This window comes from Oncorhynchus keta, chromosome 12 (genome assembly GCF_023373465.1).
Source record: "Oncorhynchus keta strain PuntledgeMale-10-30-2019 chromosome 12, Oket_V2, whole genome shotgun sequence".
Lineage (NCBI taxonomy): Eukaryota > Metazoa > Chordata > Actinopteri > Salmoniformes > Salmonidae > Oncorhynchus > Oncorhynchus keta.
This window is the reverse complement of record NC_068432.1, coordinates 32,978,079-32,998,843: the sequence shown is the minus strand read 5'-3', so window position 1 is coordinate 32,998,843 and position 20,765 is coordinate 32,978,079. Positions and strand designations below refer to the sequence as shown.

Sequence of the window (20,765 nt, the reverse complement as noted above, 5' to 3'; positions counted from 1 at the left end):
TCGAAATTTGCAAAAGACAGTCCTCTATACTTTGTTTTTTTAAATTGTTGATACTTTCTAGCTTTCATTTCTGTGATTATTAGTGAGCTGGACACAGTCAAGAAACTTTATAAATGTAGGTCCATTATCATTTCTACACACTTTCAATTTGGTTTTAGTCATTTTAAAGTATATTGAGAAAAGAATATAGTTTTTAAATCATTTCTGTACTCAAACCACCAGCAGGCTGTATGCTTGACACCCCTGGCCTAGTATGTAATCTGGAGAGGTGGCAGATTGTGAGGCTATACTTCTGTTATGCCATGTATGACCTGTTAGTCATTTGGCTTAAAAGAAGAGGAAAAATATGACGCACCTCTGGGCAGACTTGCAGTGAAGCGTCGGGCATGCTTAGTCTCCGTACAAACCCACTACCTCCTGTGAAGAAGCGCTCAGAACCCCAGGTGCCGCTAATGGGCCGGCCTGTGTTGTAGAACATGAAGGTGTCGCTGCCTGAGGTGGCCGTCAGACAGGTCTTGTAGCAGTAGGTCTTGGTCATAGAGCCATTCCCACGCACCTCAATGTAGTGAGGCTCCACCTTGAGGTCTCTCCGCAGCGCCACATTGTTATTTGGTTGTCCCCCACCACCACCTACTATACTGCTGCTCCCGCCGTCAGGGAGGGTCTTTTGGGATACGCAGCAGGGGGAGCAGGACCCAGGCTGGGTGCAGTAGGCATGGCAGCGCACGATGGCCAGCACCACCACAGTTACCAGGAACACAAAGGTGGTGGAGCTCAGAGCGACGATCAGATATAGGGTCAAATTAGAAAAGAGCAGGGTGCTGTGGGGCCGGATGACCCTCTTAGGGTCAGGGGTCACCTTGGGTGGCACCTCCATGACAGCCACATTGACAGTGGCAGTGGAGGAGAGAGGCGGCTGGCCGTGGTCCCTCACCAGCACCGTCATGCTGAAGGAGGTGGAGTTGTCCTCCAAGACCCTGCGTGTGGTGCGGATCTCCCCTGTGTGTTCATGCACCTTGAACAGTTCCAAGTCTGTGCACTGATCCAACACATAGATCAGCCAGGCATTGGGACCTGCATCTGCGTCGTACGCCACCACCTTGGTCACCAGGGCGCCAGCCTCAGCGTTCTTCAGGACTGTCTCTGTGGAGCGCGTACCGTTGCCTGGGGGATTGACGATCTCAGGCACGTGGTCGTTCTGGTCCATGATATAGATGTAGACAGTGGCCACCCGGCTGAGGGGTGGAATGCCCCCATCCTGAGCTTTGACCTGGAAGTGGAACTCCCTGAGTGACTCATAGTCAAAGGCGCGCAGGGCGTAGGCCTCTCCCGTTTCGGCCTTCACAGAGACGTAAGAGGTGACAGGGATCCCATGGTTGTTGTCATTGAGGACAGTGTAGGTGATGCGTCCGTTCTCATTGACATCTGAGTCCTGGGCCTTCACAGTGCACAGCGAGGCCCCGGGGGCGTTGTTCTCCGTCACATAGACCGTGTAGGAGGTCTGCTCGAAGCGTGGCGGGTTGTCATTCACGTCAGCCACATCCACATGTATGGTCTTTTGGGAGGAGAGGGGTGGGGTGCCGGCGTCAGTGGCGCTGAGGGTGACATTGTAGGCAGCGGTGGTTTCACGGTCCAGGAAGGCGGAGGTGACCAGGGTGTAGTAGTTTCTAAAGGACTTGATCTTGAAGGGGAGGCCCAGGGGTATTTCTAGGCTAACCTGTTTGTTAGCACCAGAGTCCCGATCTGTGACACTGATCAGGGCCACCACGGTGTCAGCCCGGGCATCCTCCCTCACTGGGCTGGAGAGAGAAGACAGGACTATCTCTGGGACGTTGTCATTCACATCCACCACCTCCACCACCACCTTACAGTGGGCTGCCACAGCACCAGGGCCTTTATCCATGGCCTGGATATACATCTCATAAGAGTTGGTCTCTTCATAGTCCACATTGCTCCTCACTCTGATCTCTCCCGTGTTGCTGTCCATGCTGAACATCTGTCTGACTCTCTCAGATGTGTAGCTGCTGAAAGAATAATACACCTCGCCATTGGTACACTCGTCAAGGTCTGTGGCATTCAATTTGATGACCAGTGTGTCTTTTGGTGAGTTTTCTAACAATTTTACTTTGTACACTGAGCTGTCAAATACAGGGACATTGTCATTGGTGTCCAGGACTCGCACATTAATTTTAGCTGAACCGGTTTTTGCTTGTGTTCCGCCATCAGCAGCAGTCAGAATTAATTGGTGGTAAGGCGCCAGCTCGCGGTCAAGGGGCTTTTTGAGCACGAGCTCAATGTGCTTGCTGTTGATGGAGGGTTTGTTGGAATCCAGCGCGAAGTGTTCGTTTGGGCTGAGTCGATATAGACGAACGGAGTTGGATCCCACGTCCGGATCCAGGGCATTCTCAATGGGGAAACGAGACCCTGGTAAAGCCGATTCTGTCATTTCCAATTGATACTCATCTCTAGGGAACGTCGGCGCATTGTCATTAGCATCCACAATCTCCACCTCAACATTGTGCACCTCTGATGGGTTTTCAAAAAGCACCTCTAAATTTATAAGACAGGTGCTGCTTAAATCACACAACGTCTCTCTGTCGATTCTTTCAGTGACAATTAATTTTCCATTTTTGGGATTGACATCCACATACCGTTTTCCAGTGGTGGAGGTTACCTTTATCTTTCGATTTGAGAGCTTTCGGATATCCAACCCCAAATCCTGCACAAGATCCCCCACCGCCGCTCCATTTTCTAATTCCTCAGGAATGGAGTACCGTAGTTGTCCAAGTGAAAGGCCACAAAATAAGAAAAATACAACAAAAGAAAGAGCCACATTGTTTCCTATACAGTTACATATCCTCGTAACAGCCATTGCAAGCTCATGGGATCCGCAGACGGATTAAATACAGCTTTCCGCCTTTTTAGCTTGCAGTACCTCGCCTCCCACCACCGCATTAAAATAAGATAATTGGTTCCCCGTTAAGAGCAGGAGGAACGGCACATCCATTCTGTTTGAATGGATACCTCTCCAACGCATCCATGTTGTCTTTGTCCGTGATTTATTTTTTCTCCCTCAGCGTGCGGCTGACGGGTGTGTTTCCCTGCCACTGGTGCTGCATCTCTGCATCTCTCTCTCTCTCTCTCTCTCTCTCTCTCTCTCTCTCTCTCTCTCTCTCTCTCTCTCTCTCTCTCTCTCTCTCTCTCTCTCTCTCTCTCTCTCTCTCTCTCTCTCTCTCTCTCTCTCTCTCTCTCTCTCTCTCTCTCTCTCTCTCTCTCTCTCTCTCTCTCTCTCTCTCTCTCTCTCTCTCTCTCTCTCTCTCTCTCTCTCTCTCTCTCTCTCTCTCTCTCCTCTCTCTCTCCTCCCCTCTCTCTCTTATCAACCTCCCCGCGTCCCCATCAATTTATCCCTGTGTCTCTCTTTCTACCTCCAGTGCTCAATGTGATGGTGTCTGTGCAGAGCAGCGGGGGAGGGTCCGTGTGCTCAAAAATTGTGAGGACAGATGATTCTGAGTGAATCAGGGGATCTTGGGATCTGGGTGAATTATTCCTGCAGTAAGCAGCAGACTACAGGTCACTGATGCACTGAGCAGCCAGCCCATATCCGCAGTCCTCGCCTCATGCAATGGGTAACCCCACATCCTAACTACTCTGGCTGACCAAGACAGCCTGACCCCATCACAAGAATAGGAAACAACAACTCTGAACTGGACTCGCAAAGGAATACTGAGTGGAAAGGTCACCTAGACATATCTAACGTAGCCAATCTATTCTAGAGATTCTTTTGATGCACACCAGCAATAAACCTTTATCAATCATGTCATGTTATGGTGTTGGATACTGAAGAACCAAAGGGACAATTACATCTGGAATGGTTCCACTTAGACAGTTTGCATAATTTCCCAACTTTACACTAACAAATAAGGGTAGCAGTAACTAAATCATTTAATGAATAAGTCATCTCCTGGTTTTATATCCTGATTTTCATCTGTTGACATGAGATTAGAAAACAAAAAGACATTTAGTCTTTCAGCTGGAGGGACTGGTTATCACAGCCTGAAAAACAACACAATCCTATCAATTACACACACAGCAGCACAATCCTATCAATTACACACAATCCTTCCACCTGGCTCCTGCAGCAGGGAAAAGTACCTCTTCTGGCTCATGTCTTAAATCTTGTCAATCTAATTGTCTCTCTTAAGGAGATTGTCAGGCAGCTGCCCCATCTGTTGTCCACGTTGTAAATAAGAGCCATTTCCCGTTGTAGACTCTGATTGAGATATATCATCCTCACTGTGTATATAAAACACAACCCTTCCAAGTGAGTCAAGAATGACAGGTCCAGAACACATGTCACAGGAACACTAAGTGACACTGTTCTAATGACCTGGATCTGCTTTTCATCAACAAGACCAGGAAGATATCTGACACAGACAGGAAGGGAGATACTGTATAGTGAGAGGTGAAGAGAGTGACATAGAAAGATGGAAAGACAGAAACACAATAAAGAGTACACAGATACTGTAGATACAGTGTGTGAAAGAGATCTCGGAAGTGTGAGTAAAAGAGATGTTTCTCCTGTTCTATAAAAATAGCAAATTCCAAAACACAACATACAAAAAGTTAGGGGGTTGTCTTTGCGTCCCAGAACTGTGCCTCTCAGAAAATTCAAAATGATTCTGTGCAAACACAAATTGAAAATATAAATACTTCTTCGAGTGAGAATGAAAGAACGAGAGAGAGACAGAGAGAGAGAGAGAGCATAGAGTTGGGAATGAACATCCATTTCCAGTCCATTATTTTATTCTGTGTGGTATTTTGATTACTTGTGCAATGTCTTATGTGTTATGTGTACTATAAATGGCTTTTTGCAACATTGGATGGTACCTCTCCTGTCAATAAAGCTTATTTGAATTTCAACTAGATACATATAGATAGAGCGAGATGAACAGGGGAGGACACAGGACAGTGAGATGGGGGGTTGGGGTCTGTCTAAGTGGATTAAAGGCTTATGGCTTCGCTCCATTCCCCTTCATGTTGACACAAGATAATGATGACCTATGAACTCCAGAAAGTGGTACATTCTTTTTGGGATCTGAACTCACACCCAAAGCGGTCGAGACACCAGAGTTCAGACATGCACTCCATCTCATCAACGGCAGACAGACGGCCCCCACCACACCAGAACAGCGCCATCATCAACAGCAGACAGACAGCCCCCATCACTGAAGAATAGCACCCTCAACTAGACCAGACAGATAGCCTCCACCACAGCAGAACAGCGCCCTCAGCAAGAGCAGACAGACAGCCCCCACCACAGCAGAACAACACCCTCAGCAAGAGCAACTGAGGACACACAACCAGCTACAGGCACGACAGCTACACGGACCACTCAAGACAAACTCTCTCTCTCGATCTCTCTCTATCTCTCCCTTTATCAAACTCCATTCTCCCACTTGTTCCAGTTATTTATCCAGCTCTCTCTCCCCCTCTCTTGTTCTCAAGCCGAGACTGGACACTGCCGCAGCCTGCAGCTGAAGGGTGTGATCACAGACTAGATCTGACATTGGGTGCCCTCTAGTGTCCATTACTCACTGCAGTATTGTATGAGGTTCCAACATAGTGCACATTTCACAGTGCCTGCTGAATTCTGCCCTGTCTATCCGAACACCTCAATATATCTAGCTATCAGAGGAGCAATTCAGGTATATTAGTTCCTAAGTATGTGCTATTATACAGAACCAGTCAAAAGTTTGGACACACCTACTCAATTCAAGGGTTTTTCTTTATTTGTACTATTTTCTACATTATAGAATAATAGTGAAGTCATCAAAACTATGAAATAACACATGGAATCATGAAGTAACCAAAAAAGCTGTCATCAAGGCAAGGGGTGGCTACTTTGAAGAATCTCAAGTATAACAAATGTTTTGATTTGTTTAACACTTTTTTGTTTACTACATGATTCCATGTGTTATTTCAGAGTTTTAATGTCTTCACTATTATTCTACAAAGTATAAAATAGTCAAAAATAAAGGACAAACCTGGAATGAGTAGGTGGTACTGTATATCTACGTCAAGCATGTGACAATGAATATTACATTTAACCAACAACTACACATGTACTCATTATCCTATGGATTGAGAGATTGGTTTGTTTTAGTACAATAACCTGAACAGTAACTTACTCATACAAAACTAGCTGGTAGTGAACATTATACAAGGAGATAAATCCTGACTTGCACAGAATGTGGCAGCAGATGAATGTAGATTTCATTTCAGAAATCTGCATCATATACATGACCTCCAAGGTCAACTGGATGTATTATGACATAGTAATATAAACCAGCATGCCTTGAGTCAGTGTTTATCTTTGTCTGTGTCTCTGCTGATGCATAACATGGTAAAGAGAACATCCCATCACACAGGTAGAACTCTACAAACAATTTCAAGCACTGAGGAGTTCTAATGGATAGATCTCTTGGCTGAGTAAGACATCCAAAATTGGAGCCTTCTAAAGACACTTCCAGAGACAACTCCCATCCTTCCCCCTTCCATCACCACCACTACACAGACAGAGGGCGCCAGTGAACTTGCTAGCAGCCAATGCACCCAGCTCCGCTTAGCTAGGTCTGCCACCTGCAGCCCTCCAAAGAAACATACCAGCCAAGCCATGCAAAAGACTGACTGATCGAAACACTAGATTATCATGACCTGGGCCTTGCAGCTATAGAAATGCATAATAAAGAACATACTGTACATCTTAGAAGACAATGACATGACTAGAAACACATCACATACTTACAGCAGTGATATAGTACAGATAAAGGGATATCTAGGTGTAGCTCTGTGTGTGTCCAGTCAGTCAGTCAGTCAGTCAGTCAGTCAGTCAGTCAGTCAGTCAGTCAGTCAGTCAGTCAGTCAGTCAGTCAGTCACTCACTCACTCACTCACTCACTCACTCACTCACTCACTCACTCACTCACTCACTCTCTCACTCTCTCACTCTCTCACTCTCTCACTCTCTCTCTCTCTCTCTCTCTCTCTCTCTCTCTCTCTCTCTCTCTCTCTCTCTCTCTCTGATCTGTAATGATGTTATGCCTTTGGGTCTGACCCATGACCTTTGGATGTGAGCAGACTAATGGATGAGGGTGGACTAATGATGGTTGTATAACGGTAGATAGATGGCTATGGATTACCATTTTTGTAAGAGGGATGCTGCTGCCTCCCCACTGGCCCTGCTGAATAATACATAAAGAGATGCATGACAGATAGAAGAGTTGACATTTGTGATTCATCTGTCCAAGCAACACACAGGTGATGTGGCACAGAGAGGAGAGAGATGGCGAAAAGAGAGAGAAAAAAGGGAAATAGGAAGAGAATGGGGTAGGGAAGGACACAATACAAGAAGGTGGGGAAAGGAAAAGACAGAGAGAGACCTGCATGTGACAGTGTGTGTATCTGAAGCAACACCTTTCCCCCAGCATAGCCCTATATCTGGCTTCAGTGGTGCAGTGGAGAAATACAGAGTGGAATATTACTGGCAGGCATCCTACACAGCCTGCAAGCCAATGTGTGTGCATGTGTGTGAGAATGCGTGTGTGTGACTCTGCATATCACATTACACACCCTCCTTAATGCAGTACTCAGCATAAATTAAACACAGATGTTTCCAAATATATCAGTCTATTAATATGATTGTAAAATTCTTCCTGAATTCCCTTGGGCATTTGGAGCAGGCTCGCTTAAGGTACAAACAAAAGCAGAAGGCATGAAAGGATATCCTGTCTCTTCTATTCCCTCTCCTCTCCTCTCCTCTCCTCTCCTCTCCTCTCCTCTCCTCTCCTCTCTCTCCTCTCCTCCTCTCCTCTCCTCTCCTCTCTCCTCTCTGTCTTTGCTGCACTGCAGGGACTTGATTTTCTCTCTTCCTGAGACAGCCCTACAGCACTACTAACTAAAGACAGACAAAGTTTAGAAACTCACAATTTTCGGGGACGCTATCTGAACAATAGTGTTAATATAGCATGGGTAATTGTCCCTGTGGCGCCCCAGAGCACCAGCATGACTCCCAGGGAAATGTAATCTATCAGACAACAGCTCAGGAAGTGGACTGGGGAAATCAAATCTCACAATAAGAATGTACCATACACTCTCCATTTCAACTAGGATGGGATAAAAAGTAAGTGAAATATTGACATATACAGCCACTTTGTGAGAGGTGTTATCTCTGTGTGAGACACACTTCCTCTGTAAGGTCAACAAGTGAAAAAATGTCTTAATCATAATCCTCATCCCAGTCACCCAACATAGAAGTGGGCTCTGTGTAAGACTCTAGAGGTACTTACAAAGAGTTAGAGAAAAAAAAGGGTAAAACACTTTGAATGAGATCCTGATTCTATATGGTGATAGAAGACACTATGAAATCTGTGAAAACAGAGAGAAAATAAAGGGAAAGAGACAGGGAGAGAGAGAAAAAATTAGAGAGAGGGAGAGACAGAGAGAGAGAAAGAGAGACGGAGAGAGAGAGAGAGAAAGGGAGACAGAGAAAGACAGAGAAAGAGGAGCAGGGCTCTAGCCCAGGCGTGTCTCTCTGGGGAGCGAGGCTGCAGTATCGCTCTCAATGCAGCCTTCCACACAATAATGCAAGTGGGATTGCTCCAGTGCTCCGGCTTGCAGACCCAAGACCCTCTAATCCATGTATCTCTCTTTGCCAGATGGGCCAGGCAGAACCACAGGCCTGACCCACTTACAGCTGGAGTCATCCATGTCCTCTGTTAAGGACTCATGCACAACTGACCCATGGGATGGCATTACAGAAACATGCTATCATTACCTATCCTCAGTGAGAACCACAACACACAGTCAGAGCTGAGCTCAGTGGCATAGAGTATAGGCAATTATAGGGAAATAATGCACTCTGTAGAATGCCCTTCATGCCAATCAGAAAGGGGTATTCAACAATGCCATGGTATAAGCTGAAATCATGCATTGATGCCAATGGGAAGTTTACATGTAAGTTTGAATTAACTGGATCAGTATACATTGTCACAGTGCCCTCTAGAATGACAGCTATATGTTCCCTGAGAGGCCATGACAGGATGGCTACACAAGCTGTGACAAACACAGACACAGACCAAACACAGAGCATGCAAAGAAAGGTTAACATGATTATATGGAGGTTGACTTGTGAATTAAACAGGCCGCACATCTGTGACTGTCTCTAAACACAGACCCATCCACAGTGGCCATGCAGTTTGTTAGGGTACAGATGAAATAAATGATGATGAACTTCACATCCTGGTGAAAGTGATGCTATCAAGGGTCTTATTCTGGTGACATGATGATTGATTCTTGGCTGCCATTTGACAAATACAAATTATCTCGCTCTTTTGTCCATTATAATCGTATCATATAGGCTATACCCACACTATATGTGTGAGCTGTTGGCTAAATGATTCAGCAGGCTTCAGTTCGGCTGGCGCCTAGCCAGACTCAGCTAGGCAAACCGAAAGAGAGATCTCGCTTGCCTTATTAATTGACCTTTGCTTGAAAAACTAGGGAAAAAAACAGCAATAGTACCGTGCTTCTCCACCTGCATTGCTTGCTGTTTGGGGTTTTAGGCTGGGTTTCTGTACAGCACTTTGTGACATCAGCTGATGTAAGAAGGGCCTTATAAATAAATTTGATTGATTTGTCAATTTTGAGACGGTAGCCAAAATAGTCCAAATTAGTCTGAGATAACTCAAGAAATCTGTAATAAATGTTTCGAACTAAGATGTTTGGTGCAGTATTTAGTCGTCTCTCGTTGAATGACTACAAAGACTTTATTGAATGAAGTATCCCTGCTGTTGACCAATCATCGCCGAAAGGACATGCCTCCAGAAATGTTTTTGTGTTCCGAACAGTCGAAAAATCCCTCAATGAATTCCAAAACAAACAAAAACTTCACCAAATGTCGTCATAATGTATGCACGAACTCTTCCGAACTGTTTTCACTGGTAAGCATGTCGACACCTTTAGGCTCACGTGCCAATACCAGTGTGCGCACAATCGCTATATACCTCAAAAAAATTTTTTACAAAACCATTTAACTTGTATTTTTTTTAATCCTTACTTAGGAGTTTAACCGCAAAATATATTTTTATGTCCACTACTTCATCAGGCACGGCCTTTTATCGGCAACAAGTCAATTTGATGGAAACATCTCTGGTGGGGAAATGTGCATATTGTTTTTATGCAGATTTTAGAATATTCGCATGAAAATTTGTTGCCAATTGGATGGAAACCTATTTATTCACACACGCAATAGCTCATTGGAGATCAATGGGAAAGTGAGGATATAGCTAGGTTTCCATCCAATGTTTATTTTAATGTGAATACTAGAATCCACATAAAGAAAATATGCATTTTCCCAACAGTGGTGTTTTTCCCCCCAAATGGACTTTGTGCTAATAAAAATCAGTGCGTGATGATGTAGTGCAAACAAAAAGTACTTTTTCGCTGAAGTTTTCATGTACCTAATAAAAAATATAATGTTTAATATGTTTCCATGGCATTTTCAACTCTGACGATAGTTTCGTCACAAAAACCGCTGCGATAAATTGCAAATGTGCCTACTCTGGTCTTGGCACGTGTGCTCTGGCCAACAGATCTAAGGTAGCCTACAGTGCAGGTAGGATGTGCAGTATAGTCTATATTATGAGATTATTATGGATAAGAGCTAGAATATTTATATTTGTCAAACGCAGTCAATCATTGATCCTCAGAATAAGACCCTCAATATTTATTGGAAAGGAGCATCAAGATCACAGTTCACATTCACCACCGTGTGAAATTTCATCTGTAGCCTAATAAACTGTATGGTTTCCTAAATCGTAGTGGGAGTACCACACGCCATATAATAACGTGACTCCAAATTACTTAGATATGATGGTTATTATACGGTATCAATATTTGCGCATAAAGGCACACATTTCTCGCATAATGCATTTTACCGACAGAAAAAGATCCCACCATGTCAAACGAACATATTATCTGTTGGGATTTATAAAACTGTACCGAAACTTCATGTTTCCATCACAGCTTTCATATTTTTTTGTATATGGTATAACTTTACTCGCATAAAAACTGTGGATGGAAACTTGGTTTATGACGATATTCCCATTCATCTGGAACCAACCTGATTAAAGTTCAGTTCAGTAAAGTTCAGTAAAGCAATATAACCTTCAATATAATCTTAAAGCCTATATAATTGTGGTAAGAATGGAAAGGCTGAGGTTTGTGTTGATCTATGTTTGACAAATAACAGTAAATTAGGAGAGTGCAGAATGCTGATCTAGACTTGTAGACTTGTTTATGTGCTGCTGTGCGGTTTGTTGCTAACATTTCTTTGCTACCTGCCAACTTTACGGTTTTTACTTTTTAATTGCCATTTTATATTTTACATTTTCCCTCGTTCGACTTTTTTCATTCAACTTTTTCACTCCGGACGCTTTATCTGGACATGGTTCTACAGGACCTCCACCAGCCGAAGCTAAGCAGTAACATTAACATTATGACTTTAACTGCAGTCGCTGTACTCATAATTTACAGGAGAACCATCGCCTTATGGCGAGGCAGCCCAGGCGAGGATAGCCGTGCTGCAAGCCCAGCTTTAGAAGCTATCGTTAGGCAAAGGTAATGTAAGTGTAGGAAAGGATGAAACAGCGTTTGTGCCAGCATTAAGTACAGAAAGTAGTATAAATCCCCTCGCACAGTCCCAGCAGCCGGACAATTTTCTCATGACTTCTGGAGGGAAATGCTGTAGGAATGCTCAACCGGTGTCGCTCATTCAGCCGACAAACTTTCAAACCGGTTCTCACCATTAAGCAACTAGTCCGAGTCAGAGTCCGAGTCTTCTTTGGTCTCTCCTCCTCCCGTTACGGGGTCTGAGACGCCGAAGCCTCCCACCAATAGCTCTGACAAATTGAACACCATAGACATTGGCGACTCCATTATCCGTAGTATTAGTTTTAAAAAGAATCATCCAGCGATAATACACTGTTTACCAGGGGGCAGTGCTACCGACGTTAAGGATAATCTGAAAATGGTGCTGGCTAAGGCTAAAACTAGTGTAGAGAGTTTAGGGATATTGTTATCCACGTCGGCACCAACGATGTTAGGATTAAACAGTCAGAGGTCACGAAATTGTCTCTGGCCCCCTCCCAGTTAGGGGGAGTGATGAGCTCCAAAGCAGAGTCTCACAACTCAATCGCTGGTTGAAAACTGTTTTCAGCCCCTCCCAAAAGATACCATTTGTAGATAATTGGCCCTCTTCCTGGGACTCACCCACAAACAGGACCAAGCCTGGCCTGCTGAGGAGTGACGGACTCCATCCTAGCTGGATGGGTGCTCTCATCTTATCTATGAACATAGACAGGGCTCTAACTCTCGCCCCACGATAAGTTAGGGTGCAGGCTAGGCAGCAGATTGTTAGCCACCCTGCCATCTTAGTGGAGCCACTTGCATAGTCAGTGTAGTCAGCTCAGTTATCCCCATTGAGACCGTGTCTGTGCCTCGATCTAGGCTGGGCAAAACTAAACATGGCTGTGTTCGCCTTCGCAATCTCACTGGAATAAAGACCTCCATTTCTGTCATTATTCGAAAGAGATTGTGATATCTCACATCTCAAAATAGGGCTACTTAATGTTAGATCCCTCACTTCCAATGTCGTTATAGTCAATTAACTAATCACTGATCATAATCTTGATGTGATTGGCCTGACTGAAACATGGTTTAAGCCTGATGAATTTAAATGAGGCCTCTCCTCCTGGTTAATGTAACGGCTTCCTCTTCAGAGGAGGAGTAGCAAAGATCGGACCAATACGCAGCGTGGTAAGTGTTCATCTTGGTTTTTAATAAGAACACTGAACAAAACAATAAACGACAACGTGAAAAAACAAAACCGAAACCGAAAGTTCCGTGTGGAAACAAACACTGACACGGAAAGTAATCACCCACAACTCAAAAGTGAAACCAGGCTACCTAAGTATGGTTCTCAATCAGCGACAACGATAGACAGCATCCTCTGATTGAGAACCATACCAGGCCAAACACAGAAATCCCAAATTATAGAAAAAGGAACATAGACAACCCACCCAACTAACGCCTTGACCATACTAAAACAAATACATAACAAAAGAACTAAGGTCAGAACGTGACAGTTACACTAGTGACCATATCCCCCGCGCATCCCGCAAAGGTGGAGGTGTTGCTAACATTTACAATAGGAAATTTCAATTAAAAAAAAGAAATTATTGCGTTTTCGTCTTTTGAGCTTCTAGTCATGAAATCTATGCAGCCTACACAATAACTTTTTATAGCTACTGTTTACAGTCCTTCTAGGCCATATACAATGTTCCTCACTGAGTTCCCTGAATTCCAATCAGACCTTGTCGTCATGGCAGATAATATTCTAATTTTTGGTGACTAATATTCACATGGAAAAGTCCACAGACTCACTCCAAAAGGCTTTCGGAGCCATCATCGACTCAATGGGTTTTGTCCAACATGTCTCCGGACCTATTCACTGCCACAGTCATTCTCTTGACCTAGTTTTGTCCCGTGGAATAAATATTGTGGATCTTAATGTTTTTTCATGTTTAATTTTATTATGTTTGCAATCGCAACAAATAATCTGCTCAGACCCCAACCAATGATCATCAAAAGCTGTGCTTTACATTCTCGGACAACACAAAGATTCCTTGATGCCCTTCTAGACTCCCTTCATCTACCCAAAGACGTAAGAGTACAAAAATTGGTTAACCACCTAACAGAGCTCTGTTAGGTGGTTAAATTATTTTTGTACTCTTACGTGTAAGGTTATGTAACCTTGCATAATACCCTAGATGCAGTCGCACCCCTAAAAACAAAAAACATTTGTCATAAGAAACTAGCTCCCTGGTATACGGAAAATACCCTGGACATGAAGCAAGCTTCCAGAAAATTTGAACGGAAATGGCACTACACCAAACTGGAAGTCTTGCGACTTGTTTGGAAAGACAATGCCGTGCAGTATCGAAGAGCCCTCGCTGCTGCTCGATCATCCTATTCTTACAACTTAATTGAGGAGAATAAGAACAATCCAACATTTACTTTGATTCTGTCGCGAAGCTAACTAAAACGCAGCATTCCCCAAGAGAGGATGGCTTTCACTTCAGCAGTGATACATTCATGAACTTCTTTGACGAAAAGATCATGATCATTAGAAAGGAAATTACAGACTCCTCTTTAAATATGCATATTTCTCCAAAGCTCAGTTGTCCTGAGTTTGCGCAACACTGCCAGGACCTCGGATTAAGGGAGACACACAAGTGTTTTAATACTATATCTCTTGACACATTGATGAAAATTGTCTTGGCCTTTAAACTTTCGAGCTGCATACTGGACCAAGGCTCTGCATCTGTCCTCGTGCTCCTAGACCTTAGTGCTGCTTTGATATCATGATCACCACATTCTTTTGGAGAGATTGGAAATGCAAATGGGTCTACATGAACAAGTTCTGTCATGGTTTAGAGCTTATCTGTCAGAAAGATATCAGTTTGTCTCTGTGGATGGTTTGTCTTTTCAAAAATCAACTGTAAATGTTGGTGTTCCTCAAGGTTCCGTTTTAGGACCACTATTGTATTCACAATATATTTGACCTCTTGGTGATGTCATTCGGAAACGTAATGTTAACCTATCCATGTGAGAGACGTAGACTCGGTCTCAACCTTTTAAGTCTTTATTGAAGACTCATGTCTTCAGTAGGTCCTATGATTGAGTGTAGTCTGGTCCAGGAGGGTGAAGGTGAACGGAAAGGCACTGGAGCGACGGATCTCCCTTGTTTCTCTTCCTGGCCGGTTCCCCTCTCTCCACTGGGATTATCTGCCTCTAAACCTATTGCGGGGGCTGAGTCACTGGCTTACTGGTGCTCTTCCATGCAGTCCCTAGGAGGGGTGTGTCACTTGAGTGGGTTGAGTCACTGACATGATATTCCTATCCGGCGTTGGCGCCCCCCTCGGGTTCGTGCAGTCGGGGAGATCTTTGTGGGCTATACTCTGCCTTGTCTCAGGGTAGTAGGTTGGTGGTTGGAGATATCCCTCTAGTGGTGTGGAGGCTGTGCTTAGGCAAAGTGGGTGGGGTTAAATCCCGCCTGTTTGGCACTGTCTGTGGGTATCGTCAGGACAGTGCCACAGTGTCTACTGGCCCCTCCTGTCTCAGCCTCCAGTATTTATGCTGCAATAGTTTATGTTTCGGGGGGCTAGAGTCAGTCTGTTATATCTGGAGTATTTCTCCTGTCTTATCCGGTGTCCTGTGTGAATTTAACTATGCTCCCTCTAATTCTTTCTTTCTCTTTCTCATTCTCTCTCTCTTTCGGTCTCTCTCCTCTTGGATGACCTGAGCCCTAGGACCATGCATCAGGACTACCTGGCCAGATGACTCCTTGCTGTCCCCAGTCCTGGTCATGCTGCTGCTCCAGTTCAACTGTTCTGCCTGCGGCTATGGAAGCCTGACCTGTTCACTGGACATGCTACCTTGTCCCGGACCTGCTGTTTTGGACTCTATCTCTACCACACCTGCTGTCTTTAACTCTGAATGATCGGCTATGAAAAGCCAAATGACATTTACTCCTGAGGTGCTGTCCTGTTGCACCCTCGACAACCACTGTGATTATCATTATCTGACCCTGCTGGTCATCTATGAATGTTTGAACATCTTGGCCATGTTCTGTTATAATCTCCACCTGGCACAGCCAGAAGAGGACTGGCCACCCCTCAGAGCCTGGTTCCTTTCTAGGTTTCATCCTAGTTTCCGGGCTTTCTATGGAGTTTTTCCTAGCCCCTGTGCTTCTAAATCTGCATTGCTTGCTGTTTGCTGTTTGCGGTTTCTGTACAGCACTTTCTGACATAGGCTGATGTAAAAAGGGCTTTATAAATACATTTGATTGAGTGATTGATTGATGTTTTGCTGTAGCTTGGTGTTGCTAAAATGGTCCTGAAATATGCCTATACTATACATCAGTAATGATGCTACTGTCCACAACTGTATAAGCACTTTGTAACATCTGCCGGTGTAAAGCTTTATAAATACATTTGATTTCATTTCATTTGGAGAACTCCCTTCACCTAGGTCTAAATTGAAATGAAAAAAACTAAAACCGCAGACACTAGGCCCTCCATGGAATGAGTTTGACAGCCCTGCTATTGACAGCCCTACTATCACCATGTATGATGAAGCAGCAGTAGCTGTTATGTGAAATCTGAATCACTTCACAATCGACGACAATTTATAGGCTTACATTTACATGCACACTAATAATTTGATAGTAAACGGATTGTGCCAATAGGCAGATTATGCAATAGTCATGTAAACACGTTACTCTGTTTATCGTAATCAGCATAAGGTCCAAATAGAAGTAAGCATACGCCGATTAAAACATCTGGTTTTCTAAGCAATCTTTCCAATTATTAGGACATTATCTGCGTTCCAGCTGTGTATTTGATCTGCGCATGTGCTAGCACCAGCGGAGCGAGCCTCCCTCTTTATCGCGAGTGAAGTGAGTTTGGAACAACTGAATGTACGCATCTTAGAAGGTTTTTTTTCTCACATACAAACGTTATGTCGAACTTAGAATTAAATATGTTTCGCAAAAATAAAATGGTCGAACGTATATTTTCATTGGGGATTTTCTGCATTCATCAGAGTGCCGTCAGGTAGCCTGATTGTAAAGATTATTAGGGAAATTGTACTTCTTGCAAAGAATATAAAAGTTTTAATCGAACTATTATATTAATCTGACTATCCACAATAATCGTACTATTGTGTGCATGTAAACCGTACTCAATGTCACTGTCAATAATCATCCAACAATATTTTTATAAAAAAACACATCCATAAGCAGTGAATGAATTAAATAGACCCTCATTCTAACAGATCCAGTACTTATTGTGAATAGTGAAAAGGGCTTACCTTCTCACTACTAGGAAGCGTTCGTGTCCTTTGAAAAGTATCCCTGCCATTAATGCTGATCAGCTCGCCATCAGCAGATGAAAACGGAGTTGGGAAAACTACTACGTCACTCTTCAGAGAATCTGAGAAACTCTCCTCCTTTACAGGCAGTTGTCTGAAAGTTGTCTGTGTGTCACCTGACCTTTCAACGACCATAACATCAATAGACACAGTCGCAGACAGGGAAGGTTCTCCATTATCAGACACCAGAATGACCAACGGGTGAGTTTTTAGGTCATTGTCACTCATGCGTCTCCTAGTCGTTATTTCTCCATTGTTGGTTCCTATTCTGAATAGATTGGTCCCCTTTGGTTCAGAGATGTGATAAGAAAGCAGTGCATTATAACCAGAGTCGGCGTCTACAGCCCTGATCTTGGCCACAAAGTATCCCGCTTCAGCAGAATAAGGAATGTTCTCAGAATGAACGGAGCCGTGGTCAGAATAGGGCGGGAGAATCACAGGACTGTTGTCATTCTCATCAAGAATAAAAACGTTGACAGTGACGTTGCTGTTTAGTGGAGGAACACCAGAATCTGTGGCCTGAACTTGGAACTGGAACTGTTTTACTTCTTCATAGTTAAAAGACTGCATGCTATATATCTCACCTGTTAAAGAGTTGATGTTTATCATCGTAGACAAGGGTATTGCATTATTGCCTTCTAAAAATGAATAAGACATCTGAGCATTTTCATTCATATCAGGATAATGCGCAGTCAAGCTGGCAACAAGCCCTCCAACGGGACTATTCTCCTTCAGATAGACATTCATTATTGGTCCTGAAAAGCGAGACGCGTTGTCATTCACATCAGCGACATACACAATAATGACACTGGTACTGGAGAGAGGTGGGATGCCTTCATCTGTAGCTGTAACGGTCACATTGTACTGGGAACCACTCTCTCTATCTAGAGATCCATCTACTACTAATGAGTAATAGTTTTTATAGGAGGATTTCAGTTTGAATGGAACAGAGCCTACTATTTGACAGTGTACTTTTCCATTTACACCCCTGTCTTTATCAGACACTGTTATTAGGCCAACAGCTGTACCTGATTTTGCATCTTCTCTGACTGCATTCAGCATTGAAGTCACTGATATTTCTGGGGAATTGTCATTGACATCCATCACTTCTATCAGGACTTTACAGTGTGTTGCACGGGGACTAGAACTACTGTCTTTGGCCTGTACTTGTAATTCAAACGCAGCATGCTCTTCGTAATCAATTGTTCCTTTAACTGTAATTTCACCAGTGACTGGGTTTATTTGAAAAAAGTCCCGTGCGTTTTCCTCCCCATGGCCTATCAAAGAATACATTATTTCCCCATATACTCCTGAGTCCACATCAGTTGCGTTAATTGTTATTATAGGTGTGCCAGCAGGGAGGTTCTCAAATATACTTATTTTATACAAATGTTTGCTAAATGTTGGGCTATTATCGTTTACATCTATCACATTAATAAATATATTTAATGTCCCGGATCGTGGAGGTTTTCCTCCATCAACACCAGTCAGAAGGAGCACGATAACCGCTTGTTTCTCTCTGTCTAAAGCTTTCTGAAGCACTAAGTCAGCAGACACCGTTTTCTCACCGCTCTGTACATCCAGAGAGAAGTGCTCATTTGGGCTCAGTTTGTAGGTTTTAACAGAGTTACTGCCTATGTCAGCATCATTAGCTCTTGGTAGGGGATATCTTTCACCTGGAGAGGTTGATTCTGTTATATTTAATGTATGATCACTTGTACGAAATGAAGGTGCGTAATCATTTATATCTAATACTTGGATCTCTAAACGATACATGTTGAGAGGGTTCTGTGAAATGGCCTCCAAGTTTAGAGAGCATTTTTGACTGGTCATACAAAGCTCCTCTCGATCGATTCTTTCTTTCACAAACAGATCACCGGTCTTTAAATTCACATCGAAATACTTCTTGTTAGACCCGGATACAATCTGAAACATACGAGACTCCAGTTCTTGAACATTGAGATTGAAGTCCTTGGCTATATTCCCAACAACGGTTCCCTTGTTCACCTCCTCTGAGACAGAATAGACAATCTGACAGGAAGATAAATCCCAGAAACAAAGAAGCTGCACAACCGTAATCCAACAATTTCCACAATGCACGGAATGACCCATCGTTAAATCCACGGGAATCCCACACTTTCCGTATTCTATGAGAAAATCATGAAGATAATAAGGCAAATATTTTACAAATATACTCTCACGAAAGAGCTGTCGTTTCAAATGGAATCTGGCTCTGTTATTCTGACAAAAGCCTGCACAACACTGACTGATAGGCTCAGAAGGAGGGGCCCTAAAATAATTAAATAATGGGTTCATATCCACGGTCTACAGCGACACCCTGTGTTTTTCTTACTAAATGGACATGACACCGCTCAATTAGAAATAAGCACATGACCTACATCTGCATCATGTCTTTTCCTGAAATAAAACGGTTTAAGTAAAACATTCTGCTTCATTACAAGAAGAGGCAAATAGTACGCCAACTTATTTCACTTGTGGTTTACTCTATATAATTTAGAGACCACCTACCACTTTGACTAATCAATAGCACAACACTTGACATAGTTATCATACAGGCTTCCGCTATAGGTATTAGTAGTTGAAAAAGAAACAGAGAACTGAAGGTTATAACCCTTATGGTTGAATACATTGCCAAATGAGATGGGTCACAACATTTAGGCAGTTCACAAAATGAAGCACGAAAGAAGATAAAGAAAAAGACAAATTCTTAATTTAATCATGTGGAAGAATGACTATGAGAAAACTGATGCTTAATATTTTGTGCCCATTAATTCCAGTTATAAAAGAGAAAGGTGTCACAATTTAAGGTTAATTGAAAGTCGAGAGACGTTAACACAACCCCTCAAAGATGACGAATTTAAAGAAAGAACAACAATGTATACTGCTCGTCATTCACCAATCCACTGATGGAGATGGTTTCTGTCGCGGCATCGCAGTCCACTAGCATGGTGCTAAAATCACCAATGCTGGAATCTCGGCAGATTTCACGAGCTCTGTACTAAAACTTTAATGAAATATTAGAATATTGGTAAAATAAAAATATGTTCTTACCTTTTCAGTGTTGGGAAGCGTCCGTGTCCTTTGGAAGGTGTCCCCTCCATTAATACTGATCAGCTCACCGTCAGCAGGTGGAAACGGCGTGGGGAAAACTACTACGTCACTCTTCAGTGTGTCAGAGCTAAAACACACGTCATACTGCTGAGTAGATTTGGAGCAAGACCAGCTCCCGTCAGGGTGGGTGGTGATAATTGGGGCGCTGCACCTGCTGAAACTGCCGTCTGTCCTGTGGCATTTTACAACTATTAAACTGATGAGGCTCAGTAGAAATATCACTGATACTGACACAATGGCGACGAGCAGATACAGATTTAAATCTGAGAAACTCTCCTCCTTTTCAGGCAGTTGTCTGACAATTGTCTTTGTGACACCTGTACTTTCAACGACCACAACATCAATAGACACAGTCGCAGACAGGGAAGGTTCTCCATTATCAGACACCAGAATGACCAACGGGTGAGTTTTTAGGTCATTGTCACTCATGCGTCTCTTAGTCGTTATTTCTCCATTGTTGGTTCCTATTCTGAATAGATTGGTCCCCTTTGGTTCAGAGATGTGATAAGAAAGCAGCGCATTATAACCAGAGTCGGCGTCTACAGCCCTGATCTTGGCCACAAAGTATCCCGCTTCAGCAGAATA

General features: G+C 43.4%; 1 protein-coding gene across 2 annotated transcripts in view; it reads right to left on the bottom strand.

Moving 5' to 3' along the window:
- The window catches only part of LOC118383749 (protocadherin alpha-C2-like), a 36,093-nt gene extending 16,785 nt beyond the window's left edge, over positions 1-19,308 (bottom strand). Inside the window, exon 1 of one of the 2 annotated variants that reach the window (XM_052458030.1) lies at positions 16,989-19,308. In XM_052458030.1, coding sequence (XP_052313990.1) covers positions 16,989-19,160 — 2,172 coding nt within the window. In that variant the 5' untranslated portion in view covers positions 19,161-19,308. Of the gene's footprint in view, positions 1-355; positions 3,132-16,988 lie in introns of those variants that run through there. The other variant, XM_052458029.1, reaches the window with a different exon arrangement.
- Positions 19,309-20,765: the final 1,457 nt, after the last annotated feature.